Genomic DNA, 24,316 nt, shown 5'->3' with positions numbered 1-24,316 from the left:
CATAAAATGTTGTATTGTTTAAAGAAACATTTTCTGATCTAGGCATAATGGTAAAAGCCTTTCTTTATAATCTCAGCACTTGGGGGAGATCATAAGTTTGAGGCAGGCAAGCAGGCCTGGGTTACCCAACAGTGAAGCCAGCCTGGGGCATCAGTTTCTCAGTTTTATCTGGGATACGTACATCTGTGTTGAGGGATTAAAATGAATTTTGCTCTCAGAGCAGGCCTGAGTTTAGTTCCCAGCACCCACATCTGGGGGGATCAACAGCTGACTCTAACTCCAGGTTTTTGGAGCCTGTTCTGAAACTAGCTCTTGTAGGCCAGGTTGTCCTTGAACTCACAGAGATCCTGTCTGCCTCTGCCTCCCAAGTGCTGGAACTGACAGCATGCGCCAGCACCACCCGGCTGTGAAGGCTTTTTATTTTATTTTATTTTTTTTTTCAGTTTTTCGAGACAGGGTTTCTCTGTAGCTTTAAAGCCTGTCCTGGCACTAGCTCTTGTAGACCAGGCTGGCCTCGAACTCACAGAGATCCGCCTGCCTCTCCCTCCCGAGTGTGTGAAGGCTTTTTAAAGAGTTTTTTTGTTTGTTTGTTTTTTTGTTTTCCTGAACATGGGCTCTCTGGATCACCTGTAAGGCAATTTTGGCATCCGTCTCTAAATTCTTGGGGGGGTGGGGGTGGGGGGGGGTGAACATTAAGTAAGCTTTAGGTGTCCAATCCTTAAGTTCTTTGCATGAAAGAGATCCTGATATTTTATCCGGGTCTTTATATTTCTGAGTTTTGTCAGCTTGGGTGCACTTTGTGAAGGCCTTTACTAGCTGTGCTGTGGGTATCTTCGACTGTTCATGTGAATATTTTGACATTAAATATAAAGCCAAACAGCAAGAAAAACACCTGTTTTTTATTTTATACAATACGCATAGTGTGAGGAGTGAAAGTATCTGGAGAAAGGCATGAGTACTGCTGACCAAGTGTAAGTAACTTACTCTGGATAAGAAAGTATGTCATTTATACACTATACACTCAACTCTTTGTTTAGAATTTAGTAATAACTGTAGCAAGTATAGTTACATTGTGTAAAAGCTTTTGGTCATTTATGCATTTGTTGATCAGATTTGAAGTACTCCAAAGACGTTTCGATGCACTGATTTCAGGTTAGCAGTGCACTTTTTGGTTAAACTCAGCTCAGCAGTAGTTTCTTCTGATAGCGTGTCAGATGTGGAACACCTGTCTTCACTTATTTGCTTTTTAGCAGCCTCCCCATGTCAGCCTTGCTACATGGTCAGTCTTCTGTTTTGTAGGTTTTATAAAGCCCAAAAGCTCTAGTTCAGAAACAGCTCTAATAAATCGAGCACTGGAGACTCTAGCTAAGGAAAATTAGTTTTTTTCACAAGAAGGCTAAAATTTCAAAGTTAAAACAGTAACTAACTGGTAATTGAAATAGGTAGTTAAAATAATATTCCCTAAACTTTAAATAATCCTATTGGAAAATTTAAATGCAGTTAGAATACACTGCTAATAAAGCTCAGATGGAGCTGTGTGGGATGGTGCACACCTATAGCAATCCCAGCATTATATAAGAACTGACTCTTTCCCAATCTTCTAAAGATGTATTTACAGACTGGATATAAGTTGAATTCTAGGTTTGATCTCAGATTAATTCAGGACACTTGGAAATGTAGGTGGTTGTAGAATGGTATGGTTGAGAAGGATACATCTATGAATTACTAGATGTGGCTTTTTTGTTTGTGTACTTTTTGTGCTGGGGCTTGGATTCTAGGCCCTCCCTGTGTTTAATTAAGAACATGCTGTATCACTGACCTGGACTCTCAGGCCCAAGAAAAAAGAAACTTAAAAAACTTTTACTAAGACACCATAGGCCTGGTTTTAAAAGGATACTGGATTATTTCATTCATTTCTTCTGAGCTTGTAGAATTTGCATCCATTTTTTCAGCAGCTGTCACAACTGTTGCAAAAGCCTTTTGAGTACACAAGAAAAGAAAATTTGTTGCTAGGCATCTTTTCTGTACTAATCAGGCATTAGTACTGCTACTGTAGATAACTGGCACATCTTTTTCATGTCAGACTTCAGATTCCCAAAACCATACTAATATAACACTGGCTCTTTATATGCTAGTTTTAGAGAACTAACGCAGAACAGCAAAAAAAAAAAAAAAAAACAGCTAGTTAAAAATTTAAAAAGCAGCTGGGCAGGGTGGCGCACACCTTTAATCCCAGTACTCGGGAGGCTTGGCAGGTGGATCTCTGAGTTCGAGGCCAGCCTGGTCTACAACAGCTAGTTAAAGGACAGGCACAAAAGCTACAGAGAGAAACCCAGTCTCAAAATACCAAAAAAAATTAAAAAAATAAATAAATAAAAAGCAAAGAAAGCCGTTGTCTCCTCTTCTTTCAGTCTTATTCCAGGAAGATGCATATTTTTCTTGGTAAGAGCTAATTCAGCACATCCTTTAATGTTGAGTTAAAATCTCTTTACTACTCTTCTCGGGATAGCAGCACTTGTCCTTTACCTTGAGGGCATTTCCTGAAATGTTCTTCCTGACTGGAATTTCTCCTGTTGTACGAAGGGTACTCATTACACCCTGTATTCTGTGGAGTGCACAGACTGACTGGAGTCTTTTTTTTGCTTTTAAAGAATGCAGGATAAGAACAAAGCTTGTGAATACAGACTGCTAAGATGCTACTTCCTAAGGAACTTCTGAAGTGTAACAATTTGTTTCCCAAACAAAAATGAAAAAATAAAAGTTGAAATCAAAACAATTTGAAAAGTTGTAAGAACCTTGCCTGAAGCGGTTGAAGAACTATCACGTTCTCTCTGTGACCTACCTCTGACCAGTCGATCAGGTTAATAAGCCGGCTACACTCCAGGTGCAGTTTGTATGCTATGCAGATATCGGGGGCAGTATTTGGAATGCAGCCTTCCTCACTTTTCAATGCTTCATTCTAAAAACAGCAGATTAAAAGCGAACTTTTTAGAAATGATTAAAAGCGAAATGATTAGCTGAACTTCTTCCTGAGGTGGTTTGAAAGAAAATGGCCCACCAAAGATACTGTTAGGAGGTGTGGCCTTGTAGGAGGAAGTGTGTCACTGTAGGGGTGGGCTTTGAGGTTTCTTTCCCCAAGCTTCCCTTGCAAGGCTGTCACTCCTCTTGCCTGCCTATGAAGATGTAAGGAGTCTCAGCTCCAGCACCATGCCTGCCTGTATGTCAGCATGCTCGCTGCCATGATGATGAACTTAACCTGACACTGTAAGCCGCCACCACGATTAAATGTGTGCTTTGTAACAGTTGCTGTTGTCATGGGTCTACCCAAACTAAAACATTCCTAAATTTAGTAAATCAGAAAGTAGAATCTTTTAGTTTCCTTTCTTCATACTTCAGTAGTATTCAGCAAGGTTTTTTTTTCCCCTAAATCTTAATTATACATTATTATTTGTTGAGACTATCAAAACACATTTCAGTTTGCTGTAATTAGTTCAGAAGTCTCTGGGAATGGTTACCCAATCAAATGCTCCTTCCAACTGTTTAAACTCAATTCTAGCAATCATCATGTGGCATTAGTAAAAACATCTCATTAATAGGAAAGTAAAAAGTTATCTCTCAAAGAAAAAGACTTTGCTCCCAACACTGTACTATCTTTTTTAGTTTTTGGAAACATATAGCTTGGGCCAGCCATCATAACCCAGTTACAGATTTATTTTTGTTTATGTGTATGAATATGTCTATGTGAGCAGATGTCCTTAAGTACAAGCACCTGCAAAGACCAAGAGAGGGCACCAGAAAAGAGCTGTAGGCAATCGACCAGTGAGCCCTAAACTCAGTATTGGCTTTAACCTATTTGAAATCCATGTTTTTATTAAGAAACAAATCCCATACACAAAATGCATCTAAAATTACATCAGTTTTTTCTGTAACTCTGCCACTAAACATTTTAATTTTTAATTTATACATTAAAACTTTTGTTATTCCTAAAAAATTAATTCATTTAGTGGGGGGTGGGGGCGGGAGACTAATTTGCGGGTGTTAGGCTTCCTTCCCTCTAGTTTGAGTTTCAGAGTGAGTTTAATCAGGCTTTTGCCTACTAACTGAACCATCTAACCAGCCTGTTATTTAAATATGAAATTACCAAGAATGGAGAGTAGGCTCAGGGTGAGAGCACCTGCTGCTATAGGTCCTCCTTCAGGCAGCTCACAACACCTAATTTAAGCTCCAGGGCCTCTTGTGGGCACTGGGCTAACACGAGCTCATACACACACACACACATAATTAGAACAAGTCTTTAAATATGAATCTATCAAGCTCCTGATGACCACTGCCATTGAAAACCACTGCCGTTTAACTTCCTACTCTGTATTGTCTTCCCATACGTCACATTCACACTTTGCCACGAGCCGGCCATAGTTTGGGATATTTTTATGGGACATGTTTTTAGTTAAAAATTATTATGTGTATATGTTTGAGGAGGTTGTGGGGATGTATGAGGATGCATGTGCTATGTGTAGTACATGTGGAGCTCAGAGGACAACTTTGTGGGATCCACCTTTACATGGCTTTGGGATGAAACTCAGGTTCTAGGTTTATTACTAGGTAATCACTTTAGGCCCTTTATCCACTGAGCTGTGTGGCTGCCCACATGACTTTTTTCCAAGTCTCACTAAGTTAAAGCTGGCGCTGAACTTGATCCTTTTGCCTGAGCCTATGCAGTGCTACCACTCCGGACTTAGAGTGCCTTCTAAAACATCTTTTGTGAAAGGCAGACTTCTAGCTCTTCCTGCGCACACATGACCATGCAGGTACAACAACCCTATCCATCTACGAAAAACCTTATCATCTACCAAAAAAAAAAAAAAGTTTATTTAACTGTCATAAGAAAGGTAGCTTTCAACATTTGAAATGAATTAGTAATGTTCTAAGTTTTAGGCAGCTGTGTCTGCCATTGTACGCCTGAGGAGTTTCTGCAGCAAAGCCCTACAGCTGCTCTCAGAGTAGATGCCTCTTAGGTTTAAAAACCCAAGATGAAATCCCGGTGTAATTTTTCCATTTAAGGGGGCTGGAGAGATGGCCCAGAGGTTAAGGGCACTGGCTGCTCTTCCAATGATCCTGAGTTCAATTCCCAGCACCCACATGGTGGCTACAACCATCTGTATTAGGATCTGATGCCCCTTTCTGGCCTGTAGGTGTGCATGCAGAGTACATAAAAAATATATAAATAAAAAATTTAAAAATTCTCATTTTAAGTAAGCATTTGTAATTTTACACACGTTCATTAGGTCTTATCACCTGTTCACTGACAAACTGTTACCTACCTACAAAGGAATCATTTTTCACAAGAGTAAGGCATTATATTGTAAAGCTTTATGCCTATGATTTGTTTAAAAATTTTTGTGTGTGGGGGGGGGCATGTGTGTAGGTCAGAGGACGACTTTTGGGAGTCAGTTCACCTAAATCTAAGAATCTATTTTTTTCCTTAAGAAAATGTGAGTGCAGAACCCAGAGCTGCTAACTTTCATTACAGCAGAACTGCAAACTTTGAATATTTTTGTGGTGCTGATATCTGGGACTTGAGCTTAACTGTGGGAGAATCAAGTTTCCTTCTTACCTTAAGATAATAATAAGGATTGTTGAGTGCGGTGTGGAGGGCAATTCGTGGAGCAGCATTTAAGTGCTCGCGGAGCGTGTGGGCAGCACTGAAGTATACTACCTCATGCAAAGGCTGGCTCTCAGGAGGCAGAAGGTAAACTCTGAAACATATGTATAGGGTTATTTTCAATTCAACGGTTCTGTCAAGCCTCTATGTTACTTAAACAGTGAAATCCACAAACCAAAGACCAAAACTTATACTTCAATACTACTTTACAAACTTACTCTGTATTTTTTTTGGCTGCTCATGGTGGTCTACTTCATTACATCTGGGATCTTAAATGTAAAATGCAAGTAGCTGTGTGCTCCCATGAGGCATTTTTCTTTTGGATCATTTGAGGTAGGAAAACCCATGTTTAATCTAGCCCACACCTTAAGGCAGTCCATAAGAAGGGAGTGGAAGAGAACTTCATCTTTTTTGTTTTGTTTTTTTGAGACAGGATTTTTCTCTGTAGCTTTGGTTCCTGTCCTGGAACTAGCTCTTGTAGACCAGGCTGGCCTCAAACTCAGAGATCCACCTGCCTCTGCCTCCCGAGTGCTGGGATTAAAGGCGTGCGCCACCACTGCCCAGCAAGAACTTCGGCTTTTTGCCTGCTTGCCCTCGTTCTCATTGGAAGTTCATACATCCTTTTGATGAGGCATTCCTTCACTGGTTATTAGCGTCTACCTCTTCAGGGCTCTGACATAATGAAGGCTAGAGCTGAGACATCAGCCTTGTGGGCTGAACAACCATTGGATTGGATTCTTGGGACTTTCCATCAGGATCATGCAGCCTGTAAGGCACTCTAATAAATACTCTGTATACTCATGTACATACATGTACATACATACATTCTATCAGTTCGGTTCCTCCAGAGAACTCCAATATAATACTCCTAAGGAGAAACTATTTGTTTCAGTTCTAAGTTAAACGTTTAGTCAAACATTTGAACATTTGTTATATTTATGCTTAAAATCTCTAATGGATAATTTCTTGAAGTATTACTGAATTTCCTAAGTTATTCATAAAACATATCAACATTTTTACCATAGCAAGCATTCTAGGCTTTGGGAAAGTGGTAAACAGTACTGAGTTTAGGAAATCTTTATTATCAGGAAAAAAAAACAGTTGATATTTTTCATGGAATGATGTCCAGGAGCTTTTTAATTTTTTTAAAAAAGTAGCTAAATCGGGGCTAAAGAGATGGCTCATTGAATAAAAGCAACTGCGTTACAAATGTGAACCTGAACCTGAATTCCAAGTACCAATTCTAAAAAGCCAGCTGTGGCCGGGTGCACATGTAACCCCAATGCTGCAGGACTGACATCTAAATTCAGGTTCAGTGACAGATGCTGTCTCAGTGGACACCTGATGCCCTCTGGCATACACACACACACACACCACACAGAAAAAAAGAAAAAACCCTCTAAGGCTAAACTTTAGTTTTAAAGTCTTTAAAAAACAAATTGTTCACTAATAAAATTCAATTATTACAAAGCTGAGCATAACTTCTAACTTTATCTTTTGCTGATGAGCTAGACGACAAATTTACTTTTAATCTGTGCTGAGTCAGTGACAGTGCCGTGACTGCCACAGTCTGGGTTCTGCAGGGAAGCCTGCTGGGCAGAAGCAGTGCCGTGACTGCCACAGTCTGGGTTCTGCAGGGAAGCCTGCTGGGCAGAAGCAGTGCCGTGACTGCCACAGTCTGGAGGCTGCAGGGAAGCCTGCTGGGCAGAAGCAGTGCCGTGACTGCCACAGTCTGGAGGCTGCAGGGAAGCCTGCTAGGCAGAAGCTTTGGCATACAAAGTGCAATGGCAGAACAGTAGGTTCTAACCTGGATCAAAACAGCTCCTATGAGTCTTAGAGTCCTATGCTTATTGCGTGTTAGTCACATTACTGGCTGTGTATCCAAAGACATTGCTGCTGTCCTTCCTCCTCTTACTGCCCTAGCCCTTTACCTCCATGCACTTATTCTGTTCTGCTGCTCTCTGTGACCAAAGAGGAGAGGAAGGGAAGAGGGCACTGGCCATGCAAATCATTCCTCACCACCACCTCCTTCTACCTCAAGAGTTCCTGACCCTTCTCATGCTGCGCTCAGATGCTGGTCCTTATCCACAGTGCGCTTGTAAAGCAACATAGATTTTGAATTACCAGTCTGCTTGTATTTCATTTTAAATATCTTTTCTCCAGACCTCAAAGCTCTGTCCAATATCTGTACTCCAGGTCTTGTGGAAAATAATGGAAAGGGTTTCCGGCAGAGCAGGGCCGCGTGGCACAAGCAGCCTCTCTCTTAGCTTACTTGCCCTCTTTCTCTTCTGTTTCCTTGCACTTCCTTCTTCCCCTTCCGCTTTTAGCTTTAACAGACTACAATCTTAATCTTTGTGTGGGAAACTTTGTGATTTCACAACCAATTTCAATCATTCTCATTATTTCAGCAGCTGGTAAAAGGTTGAAGAGTCAGATTTAAAAGGCAAGATGTCAGAAGACTGGCTGGGTGGTTGGAGAGCCTCAAATGCTGGGTTACAGGCACAAACCACCACATTCTGCTCTACTTTTGACTGCCTAAGTCATTTTCCTTGGTACACGTCCTACTTTAAAATCTATAACATGGTCCAGGTTTCCAAAAGGTCACTTGGATGGATAATTTCATGTACACACATAACACTGTCCTTTGGGAAATACACAAAATGGTCTTCCCAGGAAAAATCACAAAACAAACTAGGAGACTTTGATAGTTACTCGTCAGACACTTCAATGTACATTTGGTGCTGATATTTAGTTGACCTGATAAAATATTAAGAACAAAGCAGTAACATGGCTAGTATACAATGTCTGTTTCTTGGCTTAGTCCAGATCCAGCATTTACTACTTAAATAGGCAGAAAAATGATAAAAGTACAATGCAAAACAGGAGAAATACTTTGAAACTTCCCATTTTTCCTCACCAGCCTAATGGGCTAAATGAAGTTTAAACCTGCTTTCTTCCTGACTAACAGTAAAAAATTAACCAAACCATTTGATTAAATAACTCAACAAGGACAGAAGGTCAATAAAAAGTGTTAACTCTACTTAGATGGAAGAAACATCCTGGATTGGGCAGCTAGTTACTAGTGTTATTTGGGAAAACAGGGTTACTTTTAGGTCTTGAGAGCCTCAGACTCACCTCACCAGGTTGTCGATGAAGTTCACAACATTTTCTCTGAGCATTTCAAACTTGGTTTGCTTCTTAGTTGTTCTCCTTAATTCCTTCATTTCCAATAAGGACTACAGGGCCACAGTGGGGAGTGGGTAAACAAACATGCTATTTTTGGTGAGTTTAGGAGAGAAACACTTTCAGAGAGAGCTGTCACTCAAGTAAAGATGCCCTTATGCAGAGTACAAAGAACCAGATCAAAATGTGTTTTATTTTCTGTTAAGACTCTGCCCTCTACATGTTCTGCTTTAAACATACAGCAAGGAAAGAAGAGAGCAGTTTACTGCACTGCTCCGGATTACAAGAGAGCTCACTATTTAGAAAGTGTTAGTTCATTTACGAGCATGAGGGAGCATGCCAGAAGAGAAGGAACAAAACACCATCCATTGCCACCACAGCTTTGGGTCACATTAACAACAGAGTCTCTGGATTTAGTTTTTACCCAGACTGAAATTCTGTGCTACATTTATAACTTAGTAGTATGGTACAAAGAAGGGTCTTCATTTGGCAACCGAGGGCTGAAAGTGCATCATCTGAGAACAACAACAGACTGTGGCTCAGTTTTGTTTTTGAATGGTAATCCAAAAAGAAAAAAACAGATTGTAGTTCAGTGGTAGGGTTCTAGCTGATGGAGACATCCTGGGTTTGGTTCCTGCATCATAGGTAGGGGTGTGTGTATGTGTGTATGTGTGTGTGTGAAGAAAATTGGCCTTAGGTTCTCCCAACTCTTGGATCAAAAAAGTAAGTACATTATATCTACATGTTCTTTTTGTAAACCATATATAGACCTACTTTTTCCTTACAGTTAATATTGCTTTCTTCCTTGAGGCTTCAGGAATGGTTTCTATATTACCTAGTAGACTGTGTGCATGTACAATCTAGGATGATAGTGAGACAAACAGTACGACAGGACACAATGGAATCTGCCTCTAGGTGGAGACTTCGCCTGTCTTCTCACACAGGTCAAGGTCCAGGCTGAGTGGCACTCCTAGTGAGGCTGGTTCATTTCCATTAAGATAATGTGGTTTCCTTTGCAGCATTCCTAACATCTAGTCACTAAAGAACCTCCCTGCCGTTTGGCTGGGCCTGTCTTTCTGAGTATTGCATCGGACATACTTATTCCTTTTTCTTTTGCATGCTGGCCAGAGCCTATGCATACTTTTTAACTTCCTTACCCTTCCATATTCTCCAAAGCCACCCTTCCTGCCTTGTGGCTGCCTGCTTATTTTCCTATTTTTGTCCTCTGGACCACTGCTAATTTTTTTATTCATTAATAAGAGAAAGGACCCCAAAACAGGACCTCAATTTCCCTGGTATTGTATGATGGTTCCTCAAGATTTCCTGTAATACTCCTTCTCTACCTTCTAATTCTTCAGTAGGCACAGAAAATCAACCCCATCTTGCAGTTTATATGACATCAATATGTTTCCTTTATCAGTTGCAAAGTTACTGGTTGTGATGTAAAAAAATGAAAGTGGAGACATTCTGGCAGAGCTGGTCTAGACTAGTTGGAACAACACACCACTCCTAAAGCAGCTGGAAGGAAAAGAAAGATACCTAACCTTTTGAAGGTGATAGAGGTCTGTTTTCTGCAGCCCCTTTGGCTGGGATCCACAAGCATCCTCTTCCTCTTTGCTATCTGTTTTGAATACAAAACCAATATACAATAGAGGGAACAAACATTTACACTAATTCAATGGAAGTAAAAGTTACACTTTTCTTTTTAACATGAACAAGATTCTATCAGACAAATGACATTCACTCCAAAACTAAAAGCACTACATAGTACACAGAGGAGATGTCAATAAGGTCTTCAACTACTAGCTACTGAATTCTGAGTGTGTTTTGAACTAACAAAGTAAAAGCCTGCATAAATATCTTAAAAAAAAAATCAAACTTGAAACTATGTCTCTTTGACCTCCCTAGACTGTAAACATTGAAAGCTACATTCTGACAAACCTAGTCTCAGCCTTGCAATTTAATATTCATTCCTGTTCAGCAAGAGGAAGGTAATGTAAAAGCTGTAGTAAAATCAGTTCGATAACTGATAAAATGTGTAACTATGCTTCTGCAGGGGATGACATGCTGACTTGGTAACCTGACACTGGGCAATGATCTGCTTCATGTATGGCTGAAGAATTCAGTTTAAACACACACGCACACACACATTCTTTTTTTTTTTAAGATTTATTTATTTATTATGTATACAACATTGTGCCTCCATGTCTGCCTGCACCACAGAAGAGGGCGCCAGATCTCATTACAGAGGGTTGTGAGCCACCATGTGGTTGCTGGGAATTGAACTCAGGACCTCTGGAAGAGCAGCCAGTGCTCTTTAACCTCTGAGCCATCTCTCCAGCCCCGCACACACACATTCTTAAAGAATCAGAAGATAATCCATGATTTTAAAAAGGCTAAGGTTAAGATAACTACTAGCTAAATTCTTTTTTTTTCATTTTATTAACTTGTAGCAGAACCTTAAAAGTGATTGTAACACTCAGCCTGATTTAATGTCCTCACCCCATTTAAATCCCAATTATAATATGCCATTAGTGTATAGAAACCAGAGGTTTAAAAAAACCAAATATTTCTTCCTGTGAGAAATGTTGAGTGTATTTTATTATTAAGAATTGACTTTTAAAAACTGAGAAATAGACAAATCACCAGGAGGGTGGTTTTGCTTTAACTCAAAAAACACTTTATTTTTTATACTGTTGTCAATCATTTTAATCTTCAATCTTTCGTTTCAGAAGCTGTGATCCTTCAGTGCTAGTGTAACAATGGATCTGTTCACTAATTCATCTCACACAAAGTCTAATTAAAATTATTACAGTAGGGGCTGGAGAGATGGCTCAGCGGTTAAGAGCACTGACTGGTCTTCCAGAGGACCCGGGTTCAATTCCCAGCAGCCACATGGCAGCTCACAACTGTCGGAAAATGCAGTTCCATGAGATCTGACACCTTCACACCAATGAACACAAAGTTAAATAACTCATTAAAAAAATAATGAGAGCTGGAGTTTTGAAAAAAAAATTATTACAGTATCATGATATCAGTTTCTTCTTAGAGAATTTCTGAGTCCAATTTATTTTATATTCTATACTTTTGGCGATACTTATATTCTTAATAGTGGCTTCTCATTGGTGAAACTACAATTGTGAACTGATCTCTCTCACGCACGCTCGCACACACACACTGACCTGGAGGTCAAGAAAGCTGGGTTAAAGTCTAGGTACATATTAGATAGCTGTGAAATATCAAACAGCTTACTTTTTCTTCCTAGATTTCAGTTTCTAATATCTAAAATGATCTCAATTTCTAAAATTTTTACTTTTGTAAAGTGTTTCAGGTCATTGTTAAGGTGTTAAAAGATCACCACACATATTTTGGAGGGAAGTCTTCTTAGCACCTTTGTAGAATTGCTCATCCTGCCTGTTTGTACCAAACCACTTTGATCTTTTATAATTGAGTTCTCATCAGAGACCAGCCTGCATAAAAGATACAGGAAAGATTCCCACAAAAAAGTTTCCTTAGAAAAGGGAACTTCTCATAAAAAGGAGTTTAAAGACAAATAAAGACAGAAGGGATTCAAACTGCAAACAAAGTATTTTTGAGATGCCATATCTAATTCTGTTGCCTCTGTATCAATCAAGCCTCTTTCCTTGGCCCCATCCCAATACCCACTAGATCAGGAAAGAGTATAAAATGGTCTAGCTGAAGAATCAATTGTCTCCAGGTATGTCCACCCAATTTCATCTCAAGAACAAAAATGTTCTTCCATTTAATTTTCTGCGTTGTTTAAACAAATCTAGAGGAGAAGCACTTTGCCTATTTGTGGTTGCTGAGATGTGACATTCTGAGCCTTGCCTGCTGGCTGAGCTTGAAGAGTTTCAATGGCATTCTGGTTCAAAACTGTCATGCCAGCAAGAATGGGCAGCATTTTACACTTACTTACCATCAAGGTTCTGAAACTGGGTCAGGAAATCCTTTACTTTTTGTGTTGTGCTGCCAAGCTGCTTTTCAGCAGAGGAACTCAAAACCTCACAACACTTCTCAAGCACGCTCACCAGTTCGTCCTTTGCCAGCATTCTACAAAACAATCAGTGGCAGATCTGACAGAACTAAAACATTAGCACACCCAAAACCTTTTCTACGTATGAAATGTTTTTGTTCAGAGATGAAATAAAAAAGAGAGACTTTGTTCAATGTTACATTTAGAAGTATAGAGTTATAACAATATGCTTAGCTGAGGGAGTAGCCAGAGGTTTGTGTTTATAACCTGGTTCTGATTCTGTAAGAACAAGCTCCTTACTTATATCTGGTCCTTGGTATCCTTATCTGTAAATGGGAACAACACTTCACTGTGTTATGTGGCAACCTCCAAACTGAAACATTCCCTTCTGGGTGGAGGCTCAGGAAATAAATGAAGCCTACAATACTTGAGCAGAAAATAGAAGTCATGGGTTCCAGAAACTTAGAAAACAAACAGTACATAATGAACTTTGAATGTATATAGTAAAGAATTAGTATATCAAAATGTCTAAGCTACAATGGGTAAAATCAGATGGTGGCACTGATTTAGATAGTAATAATATGCCAACAGAAAAGGAAAAACATTCAAAAAGAGATCAAGGAATACATGGAAGTTAAGTATATATCACAGATAGCATTTCAAATCACTAGGGAAGCTATGCCAGGTGTCAGAGAGCACCACTTCCCATTTTATACACAAGTCTATTCTAAGAGAGGAAAAATGTATGCTTTGGGAACAGGAAAGAAACAGCTCAGCTGGGCGGTGGTGGCACACGCCTTTAATCCCAGCACTTGGGAAGCAGAGGCAGGTGGATCTCTGTGAGTTCGAGACCAGCCCAGTCTACAAGAGCTAGTTCCAGGATAGGCTCCAAAACCACAGAGAAACCCTGTCTTGAAAAACCAAAAAAAAAAAAAAAAAAAAAAAAAAAAAAAAAAAAAAGAAACAGCTCATCCCAGAAGAAGCAAAGATGCTAAAGCCAGGGCTGGAGAGATGGCTCAGTGGTTAAGAGCATTGTCTGCTCTTCCAAAGGTCCTGAGTTCAATTCCCAGCAACCACATGGTGGCTCACAACCATCTGTAATGAGGTCTGGTGCCCTTTTCTGGCCTGCAGGCATACACACAGACAGAATATTGTATACATTAAAAAAAAAAAGGATGCTAAAGCCAAACAAAACCATTTGTGAAGAAGCAGACACACTGTTAGCACCACATGCCCCGGGCAAATCAACTTTATAGTTTACTTTCAGAAAGTCTACATCCATGTATTCATTTTGTGGAAATAATTACACAAATGTATATACACACATGCTTGTCACTAATGTTTGTAATAATGTTTGTAAGAATTAGGAACAACCTAAATATATATCAAGTAATTAAATTTCTGATTAAATTAAACACATTCCCAAATGCAGAATATTTGAAATGATGAAGTGGGACAACATACAGGCTAATGCCAACTTACACACGTGTATCATGTCACGAAACAATACTCTGTGAGATACTATTATTATTCCCATATTAGATACAAGGAAATGGAGGCACAGAGAATTTAAGTAACTTGTTCAATGCCCCAAAACTGGTCACTGACAAAGCTGAATTTTGAACTTAGAGGGGACAGAATGAATAAAAATTCCTCCTTATCTGCTCCAGGCTGACATTTCAAGCTCGCATCACCAGAGCCAGCACCATGCATGTTCTGACTGATCACACACACTGCAGCTCCAGCACCAGGCATGTTCTGACTGATCACACACACTGCAGCTCCAGCACCATGCATGTTCTGACTGATCACACACACTGCAGCTCCAGCACCAGGCATGTTCTGACTGATCACACACACTGCAGCTCCAGCACCAGGCATGTTCTGACTGATCACACACACTGCAGCTCCAGCACCAGGCATGTTCTGACTGATCACACACACTGTAGCTCCAGCACCATGCATGTTCTGACTGATCACACACACTGTAGCTTCAGCACCATGCATGTTCTGACTGATCACACACACTGTAGCTCCAGCACCATGCATGTTCTGACTGATCACACACTCTGTAGCTCCAGCACCATGCATGTTCTGACTGATCACACACACTGCACCTCCAGCACCAGGCATGTTCTGACTGATCACACACACTGCAGCTCCAGCACCAGGCATGTTCTGACTGATCACACACACTGCAGCTCCAGCACCATGCATGTTCTGACTGATCACACACACTGCAGCTCCAGCACCATGCATGTTCTGACTGATCACACACACTGTAGCTCCAGCACCATGCATGTTCTGACTGATCACACACACACTGCAGTTCCAGCACCATGCATGTTCTGACTGATCACACACACTGCAGCTCCAGCACCATGCATGTTCTGACTGATCACACACACTGCAGCTCCAGCACCATGCATGTTCTGACTGATCACACACACTGTAGCTCCAGCACCATGCATGTTCTGACTGATCACACACACTGCAGCTCCAGCACCAGGCATGTTCTGACTGATCACACACACTGTAGCTCCAGCACCATGCATGTTCTGACTGATCACACACACTGCAGCTCCAGCACCAGGCATGTTCTGACTGATCACACACACTGCAGCTCCAGCACCAGGCATGTTCTGACTGATCACACACACTGCAGCTCCAGCACCATGCATGTTCTGACTGATCACACACACTGCAGCTCCAGCACCATGCATGTTCTGACTGATCACACACACTGTAGCTCCAGCACCATGCATGTTCTGACTGATCACACACACTGTAGCTCCAGCACCAGGCATGTTCTGACTGATCACACACACTGTAGCTCCAGCACCATGCATGTTCTGACTGATCACACACACTGCAGCTCAAAACACTGTCAATGTTAGGACACCCATGCACCACTCTGAACTACATGCAAAAGTTAATAAAGACCACAGCAGACAAATGGGTTTCCATTTTAAATTGGTCAAGTGATAAAATATATATAGGATGATGGGGAGTAAGTTATAGTAATATTAGAGAAGTGCTTTTGTGGTACATAAATCATTAAGCTGCAAAAGTGGGTACATAGGGCATGTATGGCAAAGGTAAGGCCATGGAGACAATGCTATGGAGATGCAGTCACAAAGAAGCAATAGAGCTGGGAACAGAGAGATCACTGTACAAACTAAATCTTTTACTCTGCGTGAAATGAAGAGAACTAATGGTCTTACAAACAAAAGACAAAAATAGAAAATTGCTAGTCATATTTTCAAAAGATATTCTGACATCCAAAAGGAATATGTGTGAAATGAGGAAAATGAAGTTTTCTTTTGGTTGGACACTCAGAGGGATAAATAAGATGGTAGGTTTCAGGGGCTGAATCAGGGTTTCAGTTTCATGTATGGCAACTCTAGAGATATGTTCTGTGGATCCCAATAGACTGGGAAAGCGCTGGAGAAGCTTGGAAGGAGCACTCACCGAGGAAGGGGCAAACACAGAAGTCTTAAAAGCCATTAAGTAAGAACAGACAGTGAAGTTTAGAGAACAGACAGACCATGGGTAACCTGCATAAAACCAGTTTAGATGATCAGAAGCAAGCCTCACTGTAAATGAGTTTAAGGGTGAACTCCTTTCACTAACAATAACAACAAAAAAAGCCCCACATTTTTAATAAAAAATGAAAATACAAACTCATCTCTTTATCTGTTTCTGAACCAGAAACCTGAGGTTTTTGCTAGGCTAGCTCACCAGTGGGCTTTCAAACACCATAGAATCTGAATTCAAGATCTCTTCAAGACCTCTCAAGTCCCTAACTTTGTTAGGTTTTAATCACTTGTGGAAACCGAGTCATAAGAAAATCAAGATTTACTTAAAACTGTTTGGAAAGTGAAAATTATAACACTGGCAAGACCTTCCTTTGGGGTTCAGCACCCAAACCTTGGAGGCCTATTCAACAAGGTTAAGAGGGTCAAAAAGAACAGCTTATATTGTGGTCCTTGCTCTTAAATGTCAGCCGGCAACTACGGGATGACAGGACTTCTTTAGTAAGTCATCTGTCATCTTGATTAGTGGCCACGAAATCTCCAAAGATTGGGCTCTAGCCAGCATACACCCCAAAGGGAGACTAATCAGTGCAGGTGGACAAGTCCTTCCCATATGGCTCCAGAGGGGGCTACGTGGTCAGCATGGAGCTACATGACCATGATCCATTCCTACAGAAAAAACTAAAGGAGACTGCTGACTTTATTGTTTTTTTCCTTTTTCTTTTCTTTTTTTTGTTTGTTTGTTTTTCGAGACAGGGTTTCTCTGTGGTTTTGGAGCCTGTCCTGGAACTAGCTCTGTAGACCAGGCTGGTCTCGAACTCACAGAGATCCGCCTGCCTCTGCCTCCGAGTGCTGGGATTAAAGGCGTGCGCCACCATCGCCCGGCGAGACTGCTGACTTTAAAAGAAAAAAAAAAAGATAGTCTTAAATACAACATATTAAACAATTTTGCCAGTTTTATCATGTATGTCAAATTCCAGAAGTTACTGACTTGACTTGTCCAATATTAAAAACCCTATTTTCCAGGAGATACTCAAAATGAGAAGCAAGAGAGACCCACTGAAGGAGTAAATCAACTGAGTACTTACACTTTCTCTGAAAAAGATGTCCCATAGATAAACTTCGGATAGGTACCTATGCCAATCAAGCAAAGCCTTTATTGAACTCCCTATTCTCCTTAAATAGGTATTCAGAACTGCCTCTTTCAAAATTCAACAAACTGTTTCTGAGACATTGTAGCCTACACTGGATATGACTGTTTGTGTTCTGTCCTTGTTCATTTAATTAATGTCTTCCAAATTCCAATCCCTAAAACTTCATAATGCCAACCCTTGACCCCATGACTGGCATGGTCTCCTTCTACCAGGAGAAGCTGATCTATCTGTCTAAAGTAATGAATGCTTTGCGTCCCTGTATTCCAAAGTTAGTGTGAGCCCTAAACTCCCTTCATTGTTTCTAGTTGGTTCCAAAGCAGCTAAGATCAGTTGTGATCCTATATCACAAAAGATTGGGTCCAAGACTCTGAAAAGAAAATGTCAGTATAAAAAATAAATGTGCAAGCCAGGCAGGGGTGGCACACGCCTTTAATCTCAGCACTCGGGAGGCAGAGGCAGGAGGATCTCGGTGAGTTCGAGGCCAGCCTGGTCTACAAAAGCTAGTTCCAGGACAGGAACCAAAAAAAAAAAAAAAACTACGGAGAAACCCTGTCTCGAAAAATCAAAATAAATAAATAAATAAATAAATAAATGAATGTGCAGCCGGGCGGTGATGGCGCACGCCTTTGATCACAGCACTCAGGAGGCAGAGGCAGGCTGATCTCTGTGAGTTTGAGGCCAGCCTGGTCTACAAGAGCTAGTGTCAAAACATGTATCAAAGTTACACAGAGAAACCCTGTCTTGAAAAATGAAAATAAATTAAATAAATAAATGTTCAAAATTAAATACATTCAAGTGTTAAAGGTAAACAAAAGATCTCAAAGCTGGTTATGCACTAACTAGCCAAATTAAAAAGATTAAAGAAGAGTAGGGCTCTAAAAAATGAAATCTTTACTGCTAACCAATTTTGGTTATATTTGGCACCAAACCAATAGATTTAACGGTTTATAATGAGCCAGTTCATGTCCAAGTGTAAAGCACATTAAGCTGGTAAACTGTTCAACGCTGTTGGGGCTCAGAAGCTCTGGAAGCACAGACTCCAGAAGACACATAAGGAAGTGAGAAATAGAAGGCTGCTGCATTAATTACATTAGTACCACCAGAAACCACACATAGATTCAAAAGGCTTTCAAATATTCTTAGGTACAACAGGCCATGTAGGAAACTTTTGGGCAGACAGAATTCTGGAGGAAGGTGTTACTTACTGGCAGGCCTGCTGCAGACAAAAAAGGAACAAAACCAAAAGATTACCTCAGCAGCTGCAAGGCTGAAGTGTATTCCTCGGAATCCCACACATTATCATCCAGACATGTGCAATATAGCTCCCTGATCTATAAATGAAAGATAGGATTAATGAGGAATAAAATTTACCCACTAAGTTGTATATTAAGCTAGGCAAAATATACATAGCAAACAAAATATGATATTAATAAAAATTTTTTACTAAATTGTAAGAGACTTCTTAGTATATATTTCACTAAATTACAAGAGACTTCTTGGCATATATTGGATCAGACACTACAAAAATATAAAAGTCAAATAAAATTGTACTGGGAGTGGCTGACACCAGTCACTTATATATCATTAAAGTTGGAATAAATGGCTGATTGAAGATTTAATAGCTAAGTTAGCAGAAATTCCCACAGGTCATTCCTCTATTTGATCTCTTAAACTCTTAACTAAAGATCTAAAAATTAAATATTCTATTCACATGCATTCGCCACATAGTTCATAAGTTTGGGGTATAATACAAGGTCAACTGAGCAGAGTACTGTGTTTTAATTCTTGGTAAAATGCAAGGTTAACCACTAAATTATTATTATTAGATAAATTTTAAACAGATTCTACCTCTCAAACTAACTCTCCCTGTGCACACGACAAACGAAGTGCTAGGGTTGTGTTAGCAAGGTTACATGCTACAGCCCAAATGCAGAGGAGACGAGCCACTGGAATCCACATGGCTATTTCTAGCTATGACTTTCAGGAAAAAAAACAAAACTAAAGAAACAAACAAAAAAAAAACAATTTCTATTATGAGTAATGTAATAAGCTGGAATAGATTGTGTTCTTAGCATAAGAATTGGCTCCATTTGCCTGAGTGTTAGAGAAATCAAAACAAGAAAGTACTATTATTCCTACGTTGTTGACTCCAAATGAAGAAATTTTATACCTGCCGGCCCAGTGGGTACTTGGGAAGACAAGAGGTAAAATTATGAAGACATCTCAAAACGAGGAAGTAATTCATATGATAAACATGCAAATTTTCCAGTAATAATTGAGTTTCCTCCTGAAAAAACAAGAGTACACTACTAATATGCAAGGCAGTAAAATAAAATTTAAACATTTATCAATACATACTTTTAGTACCACACATCAGAACTGTATTCTGATGTAATTTAGCGTCTATCCTGAAATCCACTCCACCAATTACACACTTATAGTAGAGCGTTTTTATCTTCTGTCTGCCACTATTAAGCAAGGAAGCGCCACAGCTCTCCTCAGCGTCACTGAAACAGCATACTGCCGTAGTTCTGGCCAACAGTTCAACTGAGTGCTCCTTTGTGAATTTTATCTGTGACATCCCTGTGGTCCATAAGCAAATACAGTGCAGACCACTCACTGCTTATAATCCAACCATAACAGGACCTTATTCTAGAAGAGTGAGGGAAAGAGGAGTGTAATAAATAAGCCAGACTCTTTAAAATCTTGCATCAGGCCGGGCAGTAATGGTGCACACCTTTAATCCCAGCACTCGGGAGGCAGAGGCAGGTGGATCTCTGTGAGCTCGAGGCCAGCCTGGTCTACAAGAGCTAGTTCCAGGACAGACTCCAAAGCTACAGAGAAACCCTGTTTCAAAAAACCAAAAGAAAAAAAAGAAAAAGAAAAAGAAAAAAGAAAAAAATTCTTGCATCAAGCCAAAAGAAAGAAGAGAAAAAAAAAGAAAAAAAAAGAAAGAAGAGAAGAAAAAGGCCAAAGCATATAGTTGTGCACATGGGCACACTCATTCAACAGCTCCCAGTTTGCCCTTTGAGCTGCAGGATGGCTGCTTCTGCAGTGACATGAGTTGAAGAAGTTGAAGTGAAGATGATTACTGAAGACAACATATCATTCAATCACTGGATTAGGAGAAATTACGGTGGTCCTGAGCTGCAACCCTTCTTCCTGAGGGTTAGCTTTCAGTGTGTTGGAAGTTGCCAATGGAGAAAGGTTATGAACAGTTCTACCTCACAGAACTGAAGAGATGGCTTAGAGGTTAAGAGCACTGGCTGCTCTTCCAGAAGACCTGGCTTTGATTCCCAGTACCCACATGGCAGCTCACAACTGTCTGTAACTTCATTCTAGCTGATCCAGCTCCCTCACATGGATATACCTGCAGGCATGACACCAATGCATATTAAAAAAAAAAAAAGTCTACCTCGCTGGAGAAGCTGCAAACCATTGGCACAGCAATATATCCCCAACGCTGCAATATTGGCACTTATATCTTGTGGGAAATACACTAATTGGACTTACGGTCCACTCAACAGAAGGGAAGTCAGAAATTTGATTATAAAGTCAGGCACACCTGCACTTAAACCCAGCACTTGGGAGGCAGAGGCAGGAGGATCTCTGTGAGTTTGAGGATAGTCTGGTCTACAGAGAGTTCCAAGACAGCCAGGGCTACACAGAAAAGCCCTGACTAAACCTTCTCTGGAGAGGAAATATGTCTATTTAACTAAATAACTTAATATTACATATTGTCATATAAAGTTTGTACATAATATGATACACAGAATACATAAAGCTATGCACTTAAAACTGAGATCAAATTTTATACTAGTGAAAAATATGTAAGTCATAATGTGATCTGCAATTATAAAAGCTTTGTTATATTTTTCATCTCATCTTTACCTGCTGAATAAGCTAAGCAGAAATCACAATAGGAATTATTATTTCATTTTCTATATAAGAAAACTGAAGCTTAAATTAGTATTTTTTTTTTTTTTGAGACAGGGTTTCTCTGTATAGATTTGGTGCCTCTCCTGGAACTAGCTCTTGTAGACCAGGCTGGTCTCGAACTCACAGAGATCCGCCTACCTCTGCCTTCTGTGATTTTAGACTGTGATTTTGGGAAAAGATTAAAATATTCACAGATACTTTTACTCTAAATTAGAAATACCAGCATACTAATTATTTACATAGACATCTTTTATATGACTTTAGTAAGTAGCCTATAACTTAAGAGTACAAACCATATGCACTTCTTCATATTTCTAAGTATATGAAGTCTTGAGAAAACAGGTCCTTGAAGGACAAAATATACAGTGCGAAATAAAATGAATACAGCAAAGAAAATAACAAACAGAAGGTAGTGAAACAAGAATAAGACACAAATAAATGCCTAGGAAATATACAGTTCCTGCAACAGATAAATATCATGCCATTTCTGTACTAGCCTCGACAGGCTCTTCTTTATGTCAGTGAGTCGAGGGTACCATGACAAGTATTCCTGACTTGCGATAACACGCCATGAATGTACGAGCAAGAAATGTACCTAGCAACAGTTGACTCAGCAGAGAGTTGATACTAATCTTAAACTACTTAGTCTCACTGGTTCTGACATTTCTTCTAGTGAAATCACCTGCATTGGCTCCAAGAACTTCCTATACTGCACTGAAAGGGTTATAGAGATTATTCAGTTACAGACATAATTTGATGCCAGCCTATCTCAAAAAATAAACACATTTTTTAAATGAAAGAAATATTTAATAGACGCTATCGTCAACATATTTTGGAGATTTTTTTAACATTAAAATTTCATGGGGCTGGAGAGATGGCTCAGTGGTTAAGAGCACCACCTGCTCTTCCAGAGGTTCCGAGTTCAATTCCCAGCAAACACATGGTGACTTACAGTCATCTACAGTGGGATCTGTTGCCATCTTCTGGTGTGCAGGTGTACATGCAGATAGAGCATTCATACATAAAGTAAAACAAATCTCAAAAGAATAAAAAACTTTATTTTAAGAATTTTCAAATAAAAAAGCACCATGAAGTGAAATTATTACATCTAAAGTCCAAAGAAGATTTTATAATATAGACAAATTAGTTTTACGATTCCACAGAACATATGCCCTCCCCGTAGGATCTAATATCTTTTGTTAGAATTTACAGTCAGTAAAATTCACACTTAAAAGTTAGGCTTCTTTGAGCTCATTTTCAGTTGATGGCCAGTTTTCTAATAGCTTTCTTCCTAGACAAGCACGGTAATGTAAAGCTAATGAGACATGCGAGGTCTCTAAACACTACCAGTAAGAACGTTACTAAAGAAAACAGGGTCATTTATTCAACAGGACACCATGGCACGCGCTTTAGCAGCAACATAGAATGATGTACAAAATTAAGTGCAAAATCCACATGCTGAGGAACGTCGTTTGTCTTCAAGAAAGAAGAGTTCGCCAGTAGACATAATTACTGTCACATGTGGACTCTAGTTCTAGAGTGACAGATAAGAAACTAGTAACCGTAGCTGTATGAAAGAGTAGAAGTAGTCTAAAGATTAATGGGCCAAGGCTGGCCTTGCCTGAAATTACAGTTGCCTTCGAAATTATATACCATATTATTTATCTCCGAGATAAAAAATTTCCTTTGACAGATTCTATGTCGATCTCAAAACAGGACAGAGTCATTTTGAAAGAGGAACCCACAATTGAGAAAGTGTGCCATCATACTGACCTGTGGGCCAGCCTACAGTGCGTTTTCTTAATGTCACTGATGTGGGAGGGCACAGCACACAATGTGTAGTGCCACAGCTCAGCAGACAGTTCTGGGTTCTAAAAAAGTCAGGCTGAGCAAGCCAGTAAGCAGCACTCCTCCATCACCTCGACATCAGCTCCTGCCTCTAGCTTCCTGACTGCTTTTTTTCCATTATGAACTGTGATGTGGATGCATAAGCACATAAAGCCCTTCCCTCCCCAAGATGCTTTTAGTAATGGTGCCTAATCAAAGCGATAGAAACCTAAACTATAGCACCAGTATACACCAACATACACAATGATTTGCTTTAGAATGTCACCTTAACACTTATTGTCATATTTATATTCACCTTTAATCATATTCATCTCCCCAATGGTCCCTTCCTGCTCCAAAATGGGTCTTACTTGCATGTTATTGCTGTTGCTGTTGTTTTTAATCTGGATTACACACACACACACACACACACACACACACACACACACACACACACAACTAATAGACTTGCAACAATATCACTTCTTTCCTGGCATTATCACTATATAATAAAATGAAGTCAACTAATAGCGGATGTCCTTCTGTGTGTGTGTGTGTGTGTGTGTGTGTGTGTATGTATATATATATTGCTTTTATTAAGTTAATGAAAAAAGCTGTTTTTATCGATGGCTTAGCAGAGTAAAGCCAGGTGGGAAATCCGAGCAAAGCAAGATCATGATGGGTTCACCCACTGAAACAGTTCATCTGAGCTAATGGGAGCTCAGCAACTCCATTTGGACAGGAAAGGAAACAGCATAGGTCCAAACTAGTCCCTCTGAATGTGGGTGTCAGTTGTATGGCTGGGGCAGACTGTGGGGCCACTGGCAGTGACACCAGGATTTATCCCTGTTGCTTATATTGGCTTTTTGGGAACTCTTTGGATGGATACCTTGCTCAGCCTGGATACAGTAGGGAGGGCCTTGGATCTTCCCCAAGCAAAGTGCCTTACTCTCTCTGGGGAGGTGAGGGGGAGGGGAGAGATAAGTGGAGGGAATGGGAGGAGGGGAGGGAATTGGAACTG

The 24,316-nt window shown here is 40.0% G+C and overlaps 1 protein-coding gene across 1 annotated transcript in view; it reads right to left on the bottom strand.

Moving 5' to 3' along the window:
* Positions 1–879: 879 nt before the first annotated feature.
* Positions 880–24,316, bottom strand: part of Orc3 (origin recognition complex subunit 3) — a 45,175-nt gene continuing 21,738 nt past the window's right edge. Inside the window, exons 12-20 of the mRNA XM_041667452.1 lie at positions 19,700–19,816; positions 18,781–18,860; positions 12,783–12,916; positions 10,390–10,466; positions 8,798–8,898; positions 5,615–5,756; positions 2,843–2,959; positions 1,898–1,977; positions 880–1,352 (exon numbers count right to left, since the gene is read on the bottom strand). Of these exons, the coding sequence (XP_041523386.1) occupies positions 1,247–1,352; positions 1,898–1,977; positions 2,843–2,959; positions 5,615–5,756; positions 8,798–8,898; positions 10,390–10,466; positions 12,783–12,916; positions 18,781–18,860; positions 19,700–19,816 (954 nt within the window). The 3' untranslated portion in view covers positions 880–1,246. The remainder of the gene's footprint in view (positions 1,353–1,897; positions 1,978–2,842; positions 2,960–5,614; positions 5,757–8,797; positions 8,899–10,389; positions 10,467–12,782; positions 12,917–18,780; positions 18,861–19,699; positions 19,817–24,316) is intronic.

The sequence above is a fragment of the Microtus oregoni genome, unplaced genomic scaffold (assembly GCF_018167655.1).
Source record: "Microtus oregoni isolate MIOR12 unplaced genomic scaffold, Mior012 000017F_ref0000208, whole genome shotgun sequence".
NCBI lineage: Eukaryota > Metazoa > Chordata > Mammalia > Rodentia > Cricetidae > Microtus > Microtus oregoni.
The sequence above is the reverse complement of the archived record's forward strand: the minus strand, read 5'-3'. Positions and strand labels throughout refer to the sequence as shown.